At 41.7% G+C, this 21,887-nt stretch overlaps 1 protein-coding gene across 6 annotated transcripts in view; it reads left to right on the forward strand.

The window, feature by feature from the left end:
* The first annotated feature begins 10,013 nt into the window (after nucleotides 1-10,013).
* The window catches only part of PLG (plasminogen), a 45,127-nt gene continuing 33,253 nt past the window's right edge, over nucleotides 10,014-21,887 (forward strand). For all 6 annotated transcript variants that reach the window (XM_060167486.1, XM_060167488.1, XM_060167484.1 and 3 more), the window contains exons 1-4: nucleotides 10,014-10,062; nucleotides 14,543-14,678; nucleotides 15,955-16,061; nucleotides 20,506-20,620. In XM_060167486.1, coding sequence (XP_060023469.1) covers nucleotides 10,014-10,062; nucleotides 14,543-14,678; nucleotides 15,955-16,061; nucleotides 20,506-20,620 — 407 coding nt within the window. The remainder of the gene's footprint in view (nucleotides 10,063-14,542; nucleotides 14,679-15,954; nucleotides 16,062-20,505; nucleotides 20,621-21,887) is intronic.

Genomic DNA, 21,887 nt, shown 5'->3' on the forward strand with positions numbered 1-21,887 from the left:
GTTTCATATATATTTGGTGGGAGTGGTGGGCAGAGTAGACTTTGTGAGGAGCCTGGGCCATTGAGATTTGGCTGAGCAAGGTGTTGTGACCTCACTTGTTCTCACCTGCTGGGACACACAGGTACATCTCACTTGAATTCTCAGAAGCATTTGGGCACTGCTGACCACTCCCACCTTCAAAAAAAGTCTCACTTTCCTTGGCTTCTTTGAACCCCTACTGGCAGTCCCCTCCAGCTAACTGTTCGTCACCTCAAAAGACTTCCCTTGAACACTCCCTCACATGCTATGCAAAAATAAACTCAAAATGGCTTAAAGACTTAAATAGAAGCCATGACACCATAAAACTCCTAGAGGAGAAAATTGGCAAAACTTTCTCCAACATAAGTCGTAGCAATGTTTTCTTAGGTCAGTCTTCCAAGGCAAAAGAAATAAACTCAAAATAAACAAATGGGACCTAATTAAACCTAAGCCTAATTAAATGTAAAAGTGTTTGCATAGCAAAGGAAACCATAAGCAAAATGAAAAGACAACCTACAGACTGGGAGAAAATATTTGCAAACGATGCGACTGACAAGGGCTTAATTTCCAAAATATACAGCAGCTTATAAAACTCAATAACAAAAAAACAACCAACCCAATCAAAAATGGGCAGAAGACCTAAATAGACATTTCTCCAAATAAGACACACAGATGGCCAATAGGCACATGAAAAGATGCTCAACATAGATAATTATTAGGGGAATGCAAATCAAAACTACAATGAGAGGGCGAGACCTTCAAGATGGCAGAGGAGTAAGACATGGAGATCACCTTCCTCTCCACAAATACATCAGAAATACATCTACATGTGGAACAACTCCTACAGAACACCTACTGAACGCTGGCAGAAAACCTTAGACTTCCCGAAAGCCGTGGGGCTGACAGGGTCTTGGTGCTCCAGCCAGGTGTCAGGCCTGTGCCTCTGAGGTGGGAGAGCCAAGTTAGGACATCGGTCCACCAGAGACCTCCCGGCTCCACATAATATCAAATGGCGAAAGCTCTGCCAGAGATCTCCATCTCAACGCTAAGACCCAGCTCCACTCAACGACCAGCAAGCTACAGTGCTGGACACCCTATGCCAAACAACTAGCAAGACAGGAACACAACCCCACCCATTAGCAGAGGGGCTGCCTAAAATCATAATAAGGTCACAGACACCCCAAAATTCACCACTGGACATGGTCCAGCCCACCAGAAAGACAAGATCCAGCCTCATCCACCAGAACACAGGCACCAGTCCCCTCCACCAGGAAGCCTACACAACCCACTGAACCAACCTTAGCCACTGGGGGCAGACACCAAAAACAGTGGGAACTATGAACCTGCAGCCTGAGGAAAGGAGACCTCAAACACAGTAAGTTAAGCAAAATAAGATGACAGAGAAACACACAGCAGATGAAGGAGCAAGGTAAAAACCCACCAGACCAAACAAATGCAGAGGAAATAGGCAGTCTACCTGAAAAAGAATTCAGAGTAATGATAGTAAAGATGATCCAAAATCTTGGAAATAGAATGGAGAAAATACAAGAAACGTTTAACAAGGACCTAGAAGAACTAAAGAGCAAACAAACAATGATGAACAACACAATAAATGAAATTTTAAATCTCTAGAAGGAATCAGTAGCAGAATAACTGAGAAGAAGAATGGATAAGTGACCTGGAAGATAAAATAGTGGAAATAACTACTGCAGAGCAGAATGAAGAAAAAAGAATGAAAAGAATTGAGGACAGTCTCAGAGACCTCTGGGACAACATTAAACTCACCAACATTTGAATTATAGGGGTCCCAGAAGAAGAAGAGAAAAAGAAAGGGACTGAGAAAATATTAGAAGAGATTATAGTTGAAAATGTCCCTAATATGGGAAAGGAAATAAATAGTCAATCAAGTCCAGGAAGCGCAGAGTCCCATACAGGATAAATCCAAGGAGAAACATGACAAGACATATATATTAATCAAACTATCAAAAATTAAGTACAAAGAAAAAATATTAAAAGCAGCAAGGGAAAAACAACAAATAACATACAAAGGAATCCCCATAATGTTAACAGCTGATCTTTCAGCAGAAACTCTGCAAGCCAGAAGAGAATAACAGGACATATAAGTGATGAAAGGGAAAAACCTACAACCAAGATTACTCTACCCAGCAAGGATCTGATTCAAATTTGACGGAGAAATGAAAACCTTTATAGACAAGCAAAAGCTAAGAGAATTCAGCACCACCAAACCAGCTTTACAACAAATGCTAAAGGAACTTCTCTAGGCAGGAAACACAAGAGAAGGAAAAGACCTACAATAACAAACCCAAAACAATTAAGAAAATGGTAATAGGAACATACATATAGATAACTATCTTAAGTGTAAATGGATTAAATGCTCCAACCAAAAGACGCAGACTGGCTGAATGGATACAAAAACACGACCCATATATATGCTGTCTACAAGAGACCCACTTCAGACCTAGGGACACATACAGACAGAAAGTGAGGGGATGGAAAAAGATATTCCATGCAAATGGAAATCAAAAGAAAGCTGGAGTAGCAATTCTCATATCAGACAAAATAGACTTTAAAATAAAGACTGTTACAAGAGACAAAGAAGGACGCTACATAATGATCAAGGGATCAATCCAAGGAGAAGACATAACAATTGTAAATATTTATACACCCAACACAGGAGCACCTCAATACATAAGGCGAATGCTAACATCCATAAAAGGGAATCGACAGTAACAGAATAATAGTAGGGAACTTTAACATCCCACTTTCACCAACGGACAGATCATCCAAAATGAAAATAAATAAGGAAACACAAGCTTTAAATGATACATTAAACAAGATGGACTTAACTGATGTTTATAGGACATTCCATGAAAAAACAACAGAATACACTTTCTTCTCAAGTGTTCATGGAACATTCTCCAGGAGAGATCATATCTTGGGTCACAAATCAAGCCTTGGTGAATTTAAGAAAATTGAAATCGTGTCAAGTATCTTTTCTGACCACAATGCTATGAGACTAGATATCAATTACAGGAAAAAAATCTGTAAAAAATACAAACACATGGAGGCTAAATACACTACTTAATAACCAAGAGATCACTGAAGAAATAAAGAGGAAATCAAAAAATACCTAGAAACAAATGACAATGAAAACACAATGACCCAAAACTGCTTTTGCTGGGATGCAGCAAAAGCAGTTCTAACAGGGAAGTTTATAGCAATACAATCCTACCTCAAGAAACAAGAAACATCTCAAATAAACAACCTAACCTTACACCTAAAGCAATTAGAGAAAGAAGAAAAAAAAACCCCAAAGTTAGCAGAAGGAAAGAAATCATAAAGATCAGATCAGAAATAAATGAAAAAGAAATGAAGGAAAGGATAGCAAAGATCAATAAAACTGAAAGCTGGTTCTTTGAGAAGATAAACAAAATTGATAAACCATTAGCCAGACATATCAAGAAAAAAAGGGAGAAGACTCAAATCAATAGAATTAGAAATGAAAAAGGAGAAGTAACAACTGACACTGCAGAAATACACAGGATCATGAGAGATTACTACAAGCAACTATATGCCAATAAAACGGACAACCTGGAAGAAATGGACAAATTCTTAGAAAAGCACACTGAGTTACTTGTAGTGAGGTGGATGGACCTAGAGTCTGTCATACAGAGTGAAGTAAGTCAGAAAGAGAAAAACAAATACCCTATGCTAATACATATATATGGAATCTAAAAATTAAAAAAATTGAAGAACCTAGGGGCAGGACAGGAATAAAGACACAGATGTGGAGAATGGACTTGAGGACACGGGGAAGGGGAAGGGGAAGCTGGGAGGAAGTGAGAGAGTGGCATGGACATACATACACTACCAAATGTAAAACAGATAGCTAGTGGGAAGCAGCCGCATAGCACAGGGAGATCAGCTTGGTGCTTTGTGATGACCCAGAGGGGTGGGAGGGAGACGCAAGAGGGAGGAGATATGGGGATATATGTATATGTATAGCTGATTCAATTTGTTATAAAGCAGAAACTAAAACACCCTTGTAAAGCAATTATACTCCAATAAAGATGTTAAAAAAAAACTACAATGAGGTGTCACCTCACACCGGTCAGAATGGCCATCATCAAAAAGTCTACAAACAATAAATCCTGGAGAGGGTGTGGAGAAAAGGGAACCCTCGTACACTGTTGGTGAGAATGTAAATTGGTAAAGCCACTATGGAGAACAGTATGGAGTTTCCTTAAAAAACTAAAGATAGATCCACCAATCCCAGTCTTGGGCATATATCCAGAGAAAACTATACTTCGAAAAGATACATGCATCCCAGTGTTCACTGCAGCAGTATTTACAATAGCCAAGATGTGGAAGCAACCTAAACGTCCATTGACTAAGGAATGGATAAAGAAGATGTAATATATGTGTGTGTGTGTATATATATATATATATATATAATATTTTATATATATAGGAATATTACTGAGGCATAAAAAAGGATGAAATAATGCCATCTGCAGCAACATGGATGGGCCTAGAGATTTATCATACTAAGTGAAGTCAGAATAAGAAAGACAAATATCATACGATACCACTTGTATGTGGAATCTAAAATATGATACAAATGAACTTATTTACAAAATAGAAACAGACTCACACAGAAAACAAACTTATGGTTACCAAAGGGGAAAGGGGGAGAGGAATAAATTAGGAGTTTGGGACTAACAGATAAACACTACTATATATAAAACAGATAAACAACAAGGTCATACTGTATAGCACAGGGAACTATATTCAGTATTTTGTGGGACTTCCCTGGCGGTCCAGTGGTTAAGACTGCGCTTCCAATGCAGGGGGCATGAGTTCAATCCCAGGTCGGGGAGCTAAGATCTCACATGCTGTGCGGCAAGGCCAAAAAAATAAAATAAATTTTAAAAAACCTTAAAAAAAAGTCTTGTAATAAATTATAATGGAAAAGAATATGAAGAATATATATATTATATATATAATTGAATCACTTTGCTGTACACCAGAAACTAACACAACACTGAGAGAAAAGAAGAAGAAAAAAAGACTTCCCTTGTTCCATCTCAGGTCTTCTTTTCTTCTCTCAGGGTGACCTCATCCACGTCCCTTGTTTCAGTGTTATGTACCTGATTCTACATCTCCAGCCCAAACCTCTTCCCTGGGCCCTAGACCAGGAATCGGCAAGCATTTCCTGCAAAAAGCCAGGTAGTAAATATTTTATGGGCTTGCTGGCCAACATACAACCTCAGTCACATCTACTCAACTACTCATTTTCATGCACATGCAGCCGTAGCCAGCAGTAAATGAACAGGCCAGGCTGTGTGCCAATATAACTTTATTTACAAAACCAGGAGGCTGCCTGATGGGCTACAGTTTGCCAACGCCTGCTCTAGACCCAAATATCCAATTGCCTTCTGGGCAACTGGGGACTTTCACAAGTTCCCAAACATAACATGTCTCCAAGCAAACTCATCTTACTCTTTCCTTCTCAATGAAGATATCGCTCTCTATCATATACCCAAGACATAAATGCCGGCCCCAGCCTTGATTTCACTCACCAGATTCAGTCACAAAATCCTGACAACTCTCCTTTCTAACCATCTCCCTAATCCAGTCCTGTTTTCTGTCCCCATTGCCTCCTTTCAGACACCTCTCATCTCTCACCTCCTTCCTCCAGGCTTCTTATGATCCCCTCACCACACTTCAGGCAGAAGGATGAGGCCACTCTTCCATTTTAAAACCCTTCAAGGGTCCCTGCCGTTCTCGCCGCAGTGTCGATGGGATTCGGTCTCTTCTCCATCATTTCCGATTTCAGCCTGAACGACTTTCAGTGGCCTGGATGGAACCCTCGCCTCTGCGATTTCGCACATTCATTCTTTCTGCTCAGAACACACTTCTCCTGCTTCTCACCCCTCCTGCCTGTCATCTAGGGTCGATGTCACTTCCCCGGGAAGCGTGGCCTCACTCCTCCAGCCGAGGGCGTGTCCCTCCGCTCCGGGACGGCCTGGCCGCGCTGCCTCACAGGCCGACTGGCGGACGCGCACCGCCCCCACCCGGTCACGTGGGAAACTCGCGGAGGGCGGGGAGAGTCTCCTCTCGGCCGCTCGCCGCTCAGCGCAGCGCTAGACGCACTGAAGGCGCGGAAGAGGCGTCTACTGAAGGATGGTGCCCAGGCTAGTGCGCACCTTCCTTGAAACTCTGCCCGTCCCTCACCCCGCCAACCCCATGCTTCCCTCGGGGACCTTCGGCCGCCTCCGCCGCCGGAGGCGGGTCTGGCAGCGGATAAACAGGCGATGAGGAAGGGGTCGTTTCTTGGGGTCCGGGTGTGATGCGGCGGTCTCTGTTGGCCGGTGTCTTACCTGCGTGCAGAGATGGTGGGTCTCCCCGAGCACCCGGGAGGCACGGGCAGGCCTGGGCTCCTCCAGCCTCTGGATTTCAGGTCGACGTGTAGGAGCGGCTGGTAAGCCGGTGGCGTCAATCAGGCCTGAAGAACTGCCCGGGCTGGGGAGGGGGGCGTGGAGGCGGGGGAGAGGGCCTCTCCCGTCCCACTCACACTACTCGTGAGCTCCCAGAAATCAGCCGGAGGTTGGCTTAAGCTCCCCGATCTAGAAATTCTGTAACTTTGGACTCTCCCTGGGCAAGTTTCTGAGAGGAAAGAAGAAAGGTACACCACCTTCAGATGAATGAGAACACGGTTCCTAGATGATATGCCCTAATAAACTCACACAGTGAAAGCAATCTGCAAATTGGCATTGAGGGCAAAGATAAACTTGCTATGAACCTTTGCAATGATGAAGGCTTACTTTGAGCCCTTAATAGATGAATTAATTTTGTGCTGTTTTTTTTTGAAATGACATGGTCTTTGCGGGGAAGATTAAGAGACGTTCATGATAAAGAAATGACTTGCTGTAGAGTAGAAATTAACAACATTGTAAATTAACTATATTTCAATAAAGTAAATTTTTTAAAAATTTTAAAAAAAGAAACGAGCTGCCTTAGAATGACAGTTCTCAGATGGCAGAGCCTGGGCTGAGAAGAGCTAGGGCTGCAGGAAGGTGGAAAGTCAGTGGGGGAAAGGTGACAGGTGCCGACATCAGGCCAGCAACGCGAGGTCCCCGCAATCTCACCTGGGAAGATGTCACATGGCCACAGTTTCCACCTCACCTGCAGGGTGGGTGCAAGTGAGACCAAAGGGGCTTCTACCTCACTCCCCTGGTGAGCTTGGCCTTACCTTGTGTTCAAGGTGCTTGCAAGGAATTCACCACTTCAATGCCAGGAGAGGAGGAAGTAGCTAATTCTTCCCTTCCTGTGGGAACCTGAGTCCTGAGTGGATCTTGGTTGCAGGCCCCATGCTGGGAAGAGCCTCTCGCTTATTTTGTGTCCTTATCCCCCCCCACCGCCCCCACAAACGCCCACTACAAGTGCAGCAGCAGACTCCACGCATCTCAGGTGCAAAAGTTTCCTGCAGTTCCTTTAGGAGGAGGCTGGGGGAAGGTAGAGATTGTGAGCTGTACCTTTTCTCTAATCCTAGAAGAATCTAACACCTACTATTTGGTCAATAAATATTTAGTGAATTGAACTCAAGGAGAATACACATCTCAGAATTTATTCAACCTGCTAACACTATACCGAGATGATCTTTTTCTTTATCTCTTTCCTCAGCTTCTGCCATTCTTTCAAATAGAAAATGACTTACATTGAATTGTCTTTACAGCCTTGGGCAAAACCACTGCCCAAACCGCCCCCCCCGAGAGTGCCAGTGTGGGATATTCCTACGCACGACCTAGAAGAGTCCGTCGCTTTGTGCCTACCCTGCACGATGAAGCTGAACCCTGTAGGGCAGTGCCGTAATGGGAGTCTGTATCCACCCACACTGTCTACACCTAAGCAACACATTCCTCTTTCCTCTTCTCTTTACGCACGGCAGAATAGGGGGCACAATAGCCAAACGCTGCTTTGTGTTTACCTGTGTTCTCGTGATGCTGATGTATTGAGAAGGTGGTGAAGAATACACAGTCAGAAGGCCATTGGAGGGCAACCTCATTCACAAAATAACATTTGTAGGGGCTTCCCTGGTGGCACAGTGGTTAAGAATCCGCCTGCCAATGCAGGGGACACGGATTCGATCTTCCCCTGGTCTGGGAAGATCCCACATGCCGTGAAACAGCTAAGCCCGTGCGCCACAGCTAGTGAACCTGCGCTCTAGAGCCACGAGCCACAACTCCTGAGCCCGCATGCTGCAACTACTGAAGCCCGCGTTCCTAGAGCCCGTACTCCGCAACAAGAGAAGCCACTGCAATGAGAAGCCCACGCACCACAAGGAAGAGTAGCCCCGCCTGGCTGCAGCTAGAGAAAGCCTGCACGCAACGACAAAGACCCAATGCGGCCAAAAATAAACAAAATAACATTTGTAGAACCAAATATATTCTAGAAGCTTCCAAGAGGAAAGGGGGCAAAATGCATACCACTACCATCCATATCAAAAAAACAAAACAAAACAGGAAAAGGACGTTTATGCAGACGTAGAATTTCTGATAGCGTTGTTCCTGAGGTGTCTTATCCATGCGGCGGTACTAAAGTATTTTAAGTGGAAGTAAATGTGTAGTGGCAACATCATGTATTACCTGTTTTCTCCCCCAAAGTATTTTCTGAAACACACCAACATAATTCCCCTAAGAGACATTTCAGATACGTTAAGACAAAAAGACTTCCCAAGACTGATTTCTCAACTTGCTTCCACCTTGTGTCCCATTGAATAAACTGGGCCACTAGGTGAGAGGGAGGGGAGAAAGCTGGGACATGGTGGAAAAACAGGAAATGTGCCAGGTCCTCCCAGCCCCTCATGATGGTGCTACCATCTTGTTCTCCAGCACATTCTGTTCTTGTGAATTCTGCACACAGTACTTCAACCCCAGGCAATTCTGCAGGAGGGTCCATCCAAGACGATTGGTGCCCACCTCTACGTTTTGCTGGTTAATTTATAGAAAGGAATTTCGTAGCATGGAGAGAGGAGTGTTTTGAGTTCTTCTTTCACAATTAAAATACAGCCAATTCCTGAATATTATTGAACACTCATGTAAGAGTTTTAAAGCATGTACTACCTGGTCATTCTAGCCTTAAGCCAGGGCAAAGCACAGAATCAACAATTAAAATCAAGACATTCTTTAAACTTAATTTTCCCACTCTTGCTTTATTTCATGAGGATGAGACTATAATGCACTGTGAATTCATTGGGGGAAAAGATCGACATTTTATAACGTCATCTATAATCATGGAAACCATATGAGTCCATTGGACATAAAGTTTGATAATAATGAAATATTGTAACTTACGTAGTGATTTCTACACTGGTACAATGTGGAGATGTTAATAGTGATGCTCTAGCTTAAGTCTGTAATCTGAGACCAAATAGATTTTGTCCATTGGCTTCATCCCTTGTGAGCTAAGTGACCTTGGGAAAGTTAAACTTTCTCAGCCTGAGTCACCTCATCTGAAGTGGGGATGATAATAATATTGCCTGTTTGGAAGGTTGGATGACACTATGCAGAAGGTCTGGCATAGGAAAGTCCTCAGCAAATGTTAGCTATTGTTGTAATTTTTTTTTCACCCAAAAGAAAGAGAGTGAAATAAGAGGGAAGGAAAGAAAAGTAAGTGGGAACGATGATGGGCTGGGGGCAAGGAGGGAAGCAGGAGGCAGTGTGGGGCAGCCGAGGGGGCGGGCAGCCTCCACCGCTTCCCAGCATCTATTGCAGACTCCGCTCTCAAACATTTTGTAAGATCCTCCTGTCAAGGTAATGTTTGAACACTTCAGAGCACAGTGGCAATGGGCCTCCGAGAGAATAATTAACTCGTGTGATTATCTTGTTTGTGGTGCATTTCCTCTCATGTAAGTCAATAACATCTTGGGATTGGGACACACTGTTTTCCGGACACTGCTGGTCAGTTCCAAAATGGTACATATGGAGGTGGTCCTTCTACTTCTTTTATTTCTGAAATCAGGTAAGACATGGAGATTTTTTCCACTTTAATCAATATATTTTTTCCTAGCAATGTATTAAAAATAGATCCATGATGGTTTCATGTGCAACTTGTTGAATTTAGCTTTTGACTCATGAGGTTCCCAGGTCACGATCTAAGAATGAGGAAATCTTCAAGAAATGTTTTGTTTCCCTCATGGGAATACTGGAGACAAGTGGGCAGAGAAAATAATGCATGACGTTCTCAGTCTAAAAGATGGAGCCCACGTGATGGTTATTTTAGTTAGAAAAAAAAATAGCCCAGATAGCTAACAACCCCAAAAGTTGTTAGTCTCTTTGCCTGGTTCTTAGTTTGGTTAACGTAGACCATTTTTGTTAAGGTGTCGTATTTTTCTGACTTTCAAATGTAAACAATGAAATATCTCTGACCATATTCTTTGACCAGTCTGTGGTTGTGTTGACCTGTTCTCTGTTTGTTATGACTTAAGGAAGGCTTATCCATACATATAAGTTTGCTTCTTATGCCTGGAGAAATCACAGGCATCGATCTGCAGGATGGTGTCCGTACAATAATTCAACAAATCTCCACTGAGTACCTGAGGTAGGCCGGGCACATTTTTATTCATACATGCATATATGTGTGTCCTTTACTAAGTCCAGCTTATTTAGCGGATACCATAGGTATTGTAGTAGATTTATACCCATTTTATAGATGAGGAAATCTGTCCTTAGGAAAATCACGTTATTTGCCTATTGACCAAACTCCCAGAAACCAGGACTTTAGCCAGGCCTTTCTGAGAAGGAACCTGATGCTTCTTCCCACTTTTTCAACTTTGCTTAAACTTTTGTTAAAATATTCTAAGCATGTCTTTGTAGTTCTTTTTTTTTTGACAGCTTTATTGAGATATAATTCACATACTATACAATTCATCCATTTAAAGCATGCAATCCAAAGGTTTTCAGTATTCAGAGTTATGCACCTATCACAATACCTTTTAGAACATTTTTATTACCCCCACAAATAAACTCCACACCCCTTAGCTGTCACCTCCAACCCCTCTTCTCCCCTCTCCCTAACCTCCATCCCCGCCCAGCCCCTGGCGATCACTAATCTACTTTCTGCCTCTGATTTGCCTGTTTTGGACATTTCTTTTTCTTTTTTTTTTTTTTTACATCTTTATTGGAGTATAATTGCTTTACAGTGGTGTGTTCGTTTCTGCTTTATAACAAAGTGAATCAGTTATACATATACATATGTCCCCATATCTCCTCCCTCCTGCATCTCCCTCCCTCCCATCCTCCCTATCTCACCCCTCCAGGCGGTCAGAAAGCACCGAGCTCATCTCCCTGTGCTATGCGGCTGCCTCCCACTAGCTATCTATCTTACGCTTGGTAGTGTATATATGTCCACTGGACATTTCTTATAAGCGGAATCATACATTTTGTTAGTTGTTCTTCATATAAACAATGTATAGATACTTGAAATTCAATTTATAAGTAGCCAGATAAAATTTTACGAGCTGTACTTTAAATCAGAGTCAGATGCATTTGAATTTAGTGGCGCCATCTAAAGAAATATCAAAGAAGAAACAGCAGAAAGTTGCATAAAGAGGTTTTCACGGGAAATGTTTGTGGGGAGTGGCGCAGGGGTGCACACTCTATTTTATTATTGTTTTATTTTTTATTTTTTTGGGCACACTCTATTTTAGTCTATGGGAAGCGGGACCTGGAACTCTGGATACAGTGGGACACACCCAAATGTTAGAACAGACTTCTCTGCGGCAGGGTTAACATACGTCTTCACCAACCTAGGGGAAAAGAGACTTGCATAAGCTCTTTTTGAAAGGAAGGCCTTTACTCTGTCTTTCCGTGGAAGTGTTTCATCTTTCCAGTGCACTGAAATGACCAGGGAGAGGAACAAAAATCTCCTTTTACAGCTGTTCTCAGTGACAGGCGGAAACGCAGTTTGCATTTCACAAACCACAAAGCCTTTTCTTTCAAACACACAAGCACGGGTGTACATATATACACTACCATGATTTTAAAAAAATACAAACCCACATTATTAATAAAATATACTTGTTTTGGTACCAATATACATCTACATTCAGCATAGAATATAAAAATACTTTTGTTACTAAAAAAATTTGTCTAATATTTCTTGGTCAATAAATAAAGTGTATTACACCACATTGTCACATGTTCCCTGGAATTAAAGAAAGAAATTATTGGGGGAAAACTTTTCAAAGTAAAAAGAATAAAATTGATTCTCTTTTGGGATATTTCTTTGGTGTATCAGCTCCTAAGGTGGGTCTCAGCAGCTATATGCTATGAAACATACTAACATAACATAATTAAAGGGTGATAAAAATGGAAATTTTCTTGTTTTGATATCATTTACACCCCGGCCTGCTCTACTTTCTAAGAACTCTTCAAAAGATCTAATTTCAGTCTTTATAGGATATACTTTATAGAGTTCTTGTGTTTGTTTTTAAAGTCACATCCTGATCTATAGAATTTACCAAAGCACAACTCTTCCTGGAAATGAGAGCACCAATTGGGAGAAAAATACAGGATGACGACATGGGTATGGGTCTAAAATATCTATTTCTCTATAATCTCTTGACACATGTATCAAGTGCTTTTTTGGTGTATTAAACAACAGTCAACTTCCTATTCAAGGATGGAACCATCCATCCTTCCAGTTTGGAGAATCTCAGGTCGAGGAAGGAAGAGCAGAGGCAGGGAGAGGGGGGGCTCTGCAAACAGCTTTGTCTTAATCTAGGAAAGTGCATCACACCCTTGTGGCGTGTGTGTTTTCAGGTGTTAAGGGATGGCCCTTCTGAGAATGAGGATGTGACCCTTTATGACCCTTCCTACTAGATAATTTTCATCAGTATCCAAACATGCTCTAGAATGTCTCATCTTCAAAAATTCCTGAGAGGACCTAGAGCTGATCACACTAAGTAAGTCAGACAGAGACAAATATCCTATGATATACCTTATATGTGGAATCTAAAAAAATGATACAAATGAACTTATTTACAAAACAGGAATAGACTTAAAGACATAGAAAACAAACTTCTGGTTACCAAAGGGGAAAGAGGGGGGAGGGATAAATTAGGAGGTTGGGAGTAACAAATACACACTACTATATATAAAATAGATAACCAACAAGGACCTACTGTATAGCACAGGGAACTCTACTCAATATCTTGTAATAACCTATAATGGAAGAGAATCTAAAAAAGAATATATATGTATAATTGAATCACTTTGCTCTACACCTGAAAGTAACACAACATTGTAAATCAACTATATTTCAATAAAAATTTTAAAAAATTTCTGAGATTTCATATGGCCTCTAAGAAATGCTCCTTTCACAGCCAGATTTCTGCAAAGACTTGTCTTCTCTGCTGTTCCCACCGCCTCTCTTGATCACTCTTCAACACGCTCACCCTGGCTTTGATCTCCACCCCTCCCCTCAAAGTGGTCAAAGTTGCCAGGTTGCCTAATCCCATTTAGGCAAACTTTAGGAAACTTTGCTGTCTCCATGAAATTAACCTCTTTTAGCCCCTCACCCTATGAAAACGGCTGGTGTTCCATCCCAAAAGGATAGAGGCTGAGTCTCCAGGCTTGGAGTAGAGCTGCCACAGCTGTCTCAGGCGCCACGTGTCTCAGGAGTACTCTTTGTAGCCTTGTGGTGGGAACATGGCTGAGGCACCCCTGGCCACCCTCTGCAGTAGCAAGGGGGCAGAGCGACCTTCAAACAGACTCTTTGCCTCAGATTTTATGTCCGAGGAAAATCAAGGCCATTGTTTGTCCCAGGCTCTGCTGTTGTTTCCTCAGAAATGCCAGAAAGCTGTCATCATCTTGGCAAAAATGATTTCTCTTTAATTAATAGTGAGGTGTCACTCTACTAAGTCCAGTATAAAAATGACCATGTATGGTGGTCAAGATTTAGTCCAGCTCTTATTTATTCTCGACATCATCAACTCACCAAAGTTTTTGTATCTTGTGGCGGAGCCATTCAGAGTGTGCTTATCCCATCAGTTTAAGCGACAGTGCCACAACTAAAGTTTGCACTGTAGGAAATCGAATAGTGGCCTCCAGTTTCTACTTATACCCAAGGATGGACAAATCAACATCAAAAGTTGCCCTTGGTTGTCTCTTACTGTTCCATCATGATATGCAATTACTAGCAAACAGATCAAATTTTTTTTTATTTAACGTTTCATACCCATTAACGTAGTAACACGGAAGTTGATAAATAGTTCCAATCTATTAACCTAACAATCCAGTTGATCTTTTAACATAGTGCCATCTATTCATGGAACTGTTTTCCTAATTAAACATTTTTATTCACAGCCGCCCATTCTGCTTCCAATGGAGCAGCCAGTTTTACTTCGTTGATGGAAAGCAAATAGTTTACAAATTCATGAGAATTAAACAATGGTGTTGATGCATTTACCAGTTGTGCCACTTTTATCTTCCAATTGTAGGTCTCGGAGACCCCCTGGATGACTATGTAAATACCCAGGGAGCTTCCCTGTTTAGTTTGACGCGGAAGCAGCTGGTGACAGGAAGCATAGACGAATGTGCAACAAACTGTGAGGAGGAAAAAGATTTCATTTGCAGGTATTTTCTTGGTCACTGCGCCTACGCAGAAATCCTGCTGCTTGAGACGCTATTATGTTGATCACGAGAAATTTGCTCAGGGATTTATCAGCGAAAATAGGATTTAAGAGGAAAGAGGAATTTCATGGGATTGGAGTTTGGAATCTGTATTTGCTCTCTGTATCTGAAACCATACGGTTTCTTGTTAATTAGTGACCCCTTTAGAAAAATGCCCCCAAAGGAAGTTATTTATTTTTACACATGACATCTGCAGCTATTGTTCTGAGCTCTAGTTTCTAACATTATCGTCGATAAATATTTATTGAGGATCATGTGACTAGAAGTGTCCTAGACCCTAAGGAGCCGCAAAGCATTGATACAGTGATCGGTACATGGGGAGATATATATATATATATATATATATATATATCAGTATATATGATAGATTTTTGTGTAGATACAAAAGCCAGTGCTTGCCCTTTTGAATTTATGGTGTAGTCACAGAAACTGGATAAAATATAAAAATTTTAAAAAAAAACAGCCAATGCGAGACATTGATAAGTGACGTAATCAATACGTGCTCTATGAAGATTCAGAGGAAACAACAATCCTAAGAGTTGAGATGACCAGGGAAGGCCTGGGGAGGAGGTGGGAACTGAGCTGGGCTTTGAAGGGTGAGATCTTGGTAAATACTGACCATGCGGGAGGGATTCTAGGCAGAGGGCAGCGCGGCTGGGCACCTGTGAGAGGGACGATGAAAGGACCAAGTCAGCTGAAGCAAAGGTTCACACAGGAGATGGGGCAGGAAAGGAAGCCATGGACGGCTTTGATGCCAGACTCAGCAACCATGCAGGACTGAGGTACAGTGCAGGGAGGTGTGAGGGGAAGGGAGTAGAATGCAGAGACATGGTCAAGGGGAAGTTACAGGAGTCCACGTGGGCCCTCTCAGGAGTGGGTTTAAAGCACTCAGTTGCTTCTTTCCAGCACAAAGCAAATATTCTGGTACTTCATTAAGAAAACTAGTGAAGAAAGAATAAAGCAGTTGAAACAGAGGGGGGAAAAAAGCGCGAAAATTTGCAGGGGGAGAAGGTAAAGGTAGAAGAAAACAAGAGTAGCTACCATGTTGCTGCATCCTTTGACGATACTTCCTCGATACAGTGCCAGGTTGAATTGGAAGTAACAAATTCTGAGCTCCTTGATTCACCGAGAGAGTTATCTTTAGTCTCTTCCTTATGAATAAAACTTTGCTTTCCTTAAATAAAGGAAAAGAGTTGTGTTTTCTGGTTCTCTTCTGCAGGGCATTCCAGTATCACAGTAAAGAACAACAATGTGTGATAATGGCTGAAAACAGCAAGTTTTCCCCAGTCCTTAGGATGAGGGATGTCGTTTTATTTGAGAAGAGAAGTACGTACAACGTTTTCTTCCTTCTCCCCATTCCCCTCCCCCTTCCCTCCCCCAGCCCGTTTAATGTCTGTAATTTATCAGACCAGCGAATGGAGGCGCTATGGCGTAGTGAAATTGAATTTGGAGTCAGAAGATTTGGCCACTAACCCACTACGTCAACCTGTATATATGACTTTACCTTTTAAGTTTCATTTCTCTTGGTTTAAAAATGAAGGGATTGGATTTACAAAATCACTTCCACCTCTATGACCCTGAAAATAAGATACTGAAGATTTTATTTTATTTTTAAGGAGAAGAGGGAGAGTCTACAAGTTTCTTATGATCTTGGTGTTTTGTTCTGCAGGGACCACAGTCCTTGGTCTGAAACCTGGAGAAGTAGCAAAACTGAGGTGTTTTCAATCTGCAGGAACATTTAAATAGAGAAAATATCCTTATTTTTACTCTTACATGTTCCACTTTTTTTCAGGCATGGTCTGTATTTCCCTTAGACTCTGGAATGGTGTCTTTTGAATATGTGCAGAAGTTGCAGTTCCTTTTCCATAGTTTCCTTGAAAACTCTAGATCTTTTGTTGTTTAGGATCACGGATGGCCTAGACTCCTACGAAAGTTGCATGTCTTCTAAGATGTGTAAAAGTTCATTAAGTCTGTACGAAGATTTAAGTGAATAATGATGCTTTCAAAACTATTTCCTATTCTCTGTTGCTGGCGAGGCAGTAAGACTATTTTGATAACAATTTTGCTCTCCAAATATTCTGTATCAGAGATGTTGAACTCAACCAGAAACATCCTATCTCACTGATTCTTGACAATGGCTTACAACGTTCTAGTTACCCCACAAAACTCTAAATAAGATTTTGAGAAGTGTTTTTTTAGGTTAGGATTCTATCTACACCTTGGTTCATCTTCTTAGGTTTAATTACCTGTGCGTCTGCTATACACACTTCCAGCCCACTGTTTAGCTCTAATCCTTGAGTCTAAAGTGCAGATTAAATCTGAAGTTTATCCGTTGACGTTACTAGTTCTTACAATCCCACTGTTGGTCAGATTTTTAAAAAGGCTGGTGGGATACTCTCTGCAAAATGCTAACGTTTAAACATGCCCTTTGTAAATTGTTAACCAGAGGATCATGGGGGTGACCTCTAGGCTTAGTCTGGATAGTTGAAGAGTTGCCTGTTTTCAAGGTGATGGAAAGGAGCAAAAGGTTATATAAACTCTGGCGGGTACATACAAATAAAAGAGAGGTCAAAAGTCAGTCATTTTTTGGTGCTTGTTTCTTTACTGTGGAATATTGACCCACTGTTAAATTACCTGCCAGGGTTTTTCTGGGAATGGTCCGTGTCAAATTAGTTACATCTCTACTTTTGCCACCATGGCCACTGCTGCCCCTTGGGTCTGAGCCGCCATCATCACTGGCTGTACCACCGCAGCGGCTGGTCTGTAACTTCCCTGCTCCAAACCTTTAGTGCCCTAGAAGACAATCGAAATACTCACCAATTGCTGCAGGGCCCTGTATTATTTAAGCCTACCTCATGTGCGGGGCTTACATCTGCCCCCGCTCCAGCAGGGCAAGCACACACCTCTTCACCCTGGACCCTCCTCTGTTCTTCCAGCTCCTTCTCATCTCCCAGATTTCAGCTCAAGCATCACCTCCTTTGAAAAGTCTCCCCTGACCCTTGGCCTCCAAAGTACCTTGAGTTTACCTTTTTGATAAGTGTAATATATCTACTATAATAATATATCTCAATGAAGATATAGCTGCCATCTTTATATAGAGCGTTGGGTTTAAAGCAGTAGCTGCTATAGGTGTGTTAGAAGTCCTTTCCCCAGATAATTGATTGATTAATTTAAAAACTTGGCTAAAGTGGGGAATCGTAAAAGATGACACAAATATACCTTAAATATTTTATATTTTCACCGAAAACAGAAGCTTACGTTGGCACCTTTTGATGTAAAGCAGAGGCTTTTTTTCTTTGAACCTGGGGCCACCAACAGGAGTTATCTGGTACATTTCTTGCATAAACCACACTCTAGTGACTTGTCTATGATAATTAGTGTCCTTCTCTTCAAACTCATATCAACTATATGAATGGATTGCTCTCAGTGGATATGATGACAATTTTTAAAACTATTCAACTCGAGCCCTGCTACCTGCAGGACAGGCCAATAAATCAAGAGATGATTTGCTGGGACAAGGAATAGAGACTTTATTCAGAAAGCCAGCCAACCAAGAAGATGGGGGACTAGTGTCCCAAGGAACCATCTTCCCTGATTAGAATACAGGCTTCTTTTATACTAAGAGGGGAGGGGCTGAGGTTGGTTGCTGCAGACTTCTTGGTGTAGGAATCCTTTGCTCTTGCAGCTGGCCACATAAGCCCCGTCACAATGTTCCTATAAACCTCCAACGAGATAAGTGTTATTCTCTGTTCTGCAACCTTTGGTCTCTATATGAATGGGAAAGTGTTATACCTTTAGAGGTCAGAGCCTTGAGAATGGGCTATCCTATATATTTCAGGTTATAGGCAACATTCTTAACTTGTAGAAAAAGCAACAGAACACAAAAGTGAAAGACACAGATCCAATGTGGAATCAGATTTGTTCTTCCCTACTACACCACGGGTTCCATTTCTCTTTTTTTTGGCCTGTTCCATCCGCACTACTCTTTCCTGCTGAGAGTTTGTAATGGAACAAGAGGCAACAAAGCATTGTGCAGAGATGCGTGTTGACCTTATTCCAGCCTTACAGATTTGTTGCAGGGATTATGGGGATTTATGGGATTTATGGGATTTATGGGATTTATGGGATTTATGGGATTTATGGGATTTATGGGATTACAGGGATTTATGGGATTTATGGGATTTATGGGATTTATGGGATTTATGGGATTTATGGGATTACAGGGATTTATGGGATTTATGGGATTTATGGGATTTATGGGATTTATGGGATTACAGGGATTTATGGGATTACAGGGATTTATGGGATTTATGGGATTTATGGGATTTATGGGATTTATGGGATTTATGGGATTACAGGGATTTATGGGATTACAGGGATTTATGGGATTTATGGGATTTATGGGATTTATGGGATTACAGGGATTTATGGGATTTATGGGATTTATGGGATTTATGGGATTTATGGGATTACAGGGATTTATGGGATTTATGGGATTTATGGGATTTATGGGATTTATGGGATTTATGGGATTACAGGGATTTATGGGATTTATGGGATTTATGGGATTTATGGGATTTATGGGATTACAGGGATTTATGGGATTACAGGGATTTATGGGATTTATGGGATTTATGGGATTTATGGGATTTATGGGATTTATGGGATTTATGGGATTACAGGGATTACAGGGATTACAGGGATTATGATGAATAAATGTAAGGAAGCTGGCACTGAGCCCTGCACTTGGCAGGTACTCAGTCAACAATAGCTATTGTTTGGGATTGACATATATACACTCACATGTATAAAATAGATAACTAATAAGAACCTGCTGTATAAAAAGATAAATAAAATAAAATTCAAAAAAAATACTATTCAACTCTTTCAAGTCCTTGAAACCATTCAACTTAATTTTTTTTAAAAGCTCCATTTTTCCCCCCATTCATTTCTTAGTTTAGATCATCTGTAATCAAATAGAGCTGTATCAAAAGTTTTGGAAATAAAAGCAACTGATTCTTGGTAAGCATATAACCAAACTGGTAGGAACACAGTGGGTGGGCACACCCGAAAGTGGCCTGCCAGCCACAGATGCCCACCCTGCCACAGGTGGGCCACAGGTGGGCACCTGGCAGCGTGTTTAAAGGCAGGATGGGGCCCACTGGGCAACCGGTGCGTCGGTTAAGTGGAGGCTGGTTGCGAGCATCTTCCGTAAACATTGAAAGTAGACCACAGTCATATCACCTGTTTGACATTTTTTTCATATTTAAAATACTACTGGGACCTTCCAAAAGTAGAAGTGGCTTGGATCTCTTTCAACCTCTGAAAACCTGCTGCCCACCTTGTGAAGAAGCCCCCATCCCCTTTCCCATCCACTTTCTCATGATGCTATTTATTTTCTCTGTTACATGTGTCACCACAAGGTTGTCTATTTCACAATCTGTGTCCTTGATTACTTTCTGTAACCGGCCCCCATGACTCCACTGGAATGTAAGCTCCACAAGGGCAGGGCCTGTGCGGTTCCTACTCTTGGTGTTTCCAGCATCCCCAGCACCCAGCATCTGCCCGGCACAGGGAGGGGCGGTAGTTTTGAGTAAAGGAATCAATGCCCCACGTGGCTTAGTTAACTGTAACTCTTAGATGTAAAAGACTGTCTTCTTAGATAGTGGGCAATGGCGTCCTTTCTCTCAATGTGTTCAAGTAGTGCAGGGCTTCTTCATGATTTTTCTTGTTGTGAAAGGGTTTGACCACTGTTTGGACTTCCTTCCAGTGTACCTTTCAGAGTGCAAGACTGGAACTGGGAAGAATTACAGGGGGACCATGGCCAAAACAAAAAGTGGTGTCGCCTGTCAAAAATGGAGCGACAATTCTCCACACGTACCCAAGTAAGACTTTCTCTTTCGCCTCCGTGTTCACCTCTTATGCTCAGAATGATTCCATTACTTCTGACTCAAACCAGAACATGTGACTAGCAGGTATGGGGAGAAACTTCTTGATGCTGGGGCAGAACCGTTCGATTATTTATGGAATAAAAGCAGACAATGGCTGCTTTCCATTCATTCTTGCATATATGCTTTTCTGGAAGACTGAGAACAATACAAAACAACTATAAAACCATGAATTCTAGGCTGAATCTGAGAAAAGACCAAAGATGACTATGCTTAGAAGTGAATTAGTCTAAATCAAATATACCATGTGTTCACCTCAACATTGTGAAAAACAGATTATCTTGCAACTTGCCTATTATTTATTTTAGTGTCATCCTTTTGGGGCTTTGCCCAATATGGTATTAGGTGGATTAAGTTCTCATTAACAATGCTTATCAAGTGGGAATTTAGTGTCTATGACCCTCCCCCTCACCTACCCAAACAAATTGCCTTTGTGCATCCCTATGAGATGGGCAGGTCTCATATTCCCAGCACATTAAGACTTATTGAGGTTAAAATGATTAAACCAAATGGCCAAATCATGGAATGTCAAGGGCCTTAGAGATAATATGGGCCGTCTTTACCCCAGCAGATGAGGAAACTGAGATCCTGGGAGGACCAAATCTACCAAACACAGGTACATAGAAGAACCAGAAACAAGAGCTACCATTTCAGATTTCAAGTCTTAGTTTTTGTTTTTGTTTTTTTTTTTAATTTATTTTTGGCTGCATCGGGTCTTAGTCAAGGCACGCGGGATCCTTGTTGAGGCATGCGGGATCTTTCGTTGAGGTGCACGGGCTTCTCTCTGGTTGTGGCATGTGGGTTTTTTCTCTTCTCTAGTTGTGGCGGGCAGGCTCCAGGGCTCTGTAGTTGTGGCACACAGGCTTATTTGCCCCACAGCATGTGGGATCTTAGTTCCCTAACCAGGGATCGAACCTGCATCCACTGCATTGCAAGGCAGATTCTTTACCACTGGATCACCAGGGGAGTCCCAAGTCTTAGGTTTTTAATCTAATTTCTTAGGTTTTTAATCTAATTTCTTATCGCTATATAGCAACTCATCTCTGAAAATGAGCTTCACTCCATCCTCCCAGTCTCCCATTAATTCTGGATGCATCTCAGAGAGGATGTAGAATTTGGCATCAGACAGATCTGACTTTAAACCCTTGAGATACTACTTATGAACTGCTCAAGCTTAGGCAAGATTTGATTTGTTTCACATGGC

Source organism: Lagenorhynchus albirostris, chromosome 12 (assembly GCF_949774975.1).
Source record: "Lagenorhynchus albirostris chromosome 12, mLagAlb1.1, whole genome shotgun sequence".
In the NCBI taxonomy this organism is placed as follows: Eukaryota; Metazoa; Chordata; class Mammalia; order Artiodactyla; family Delphinidae; genus Lagenorhynchus; species Lagenorhynchus albirostris.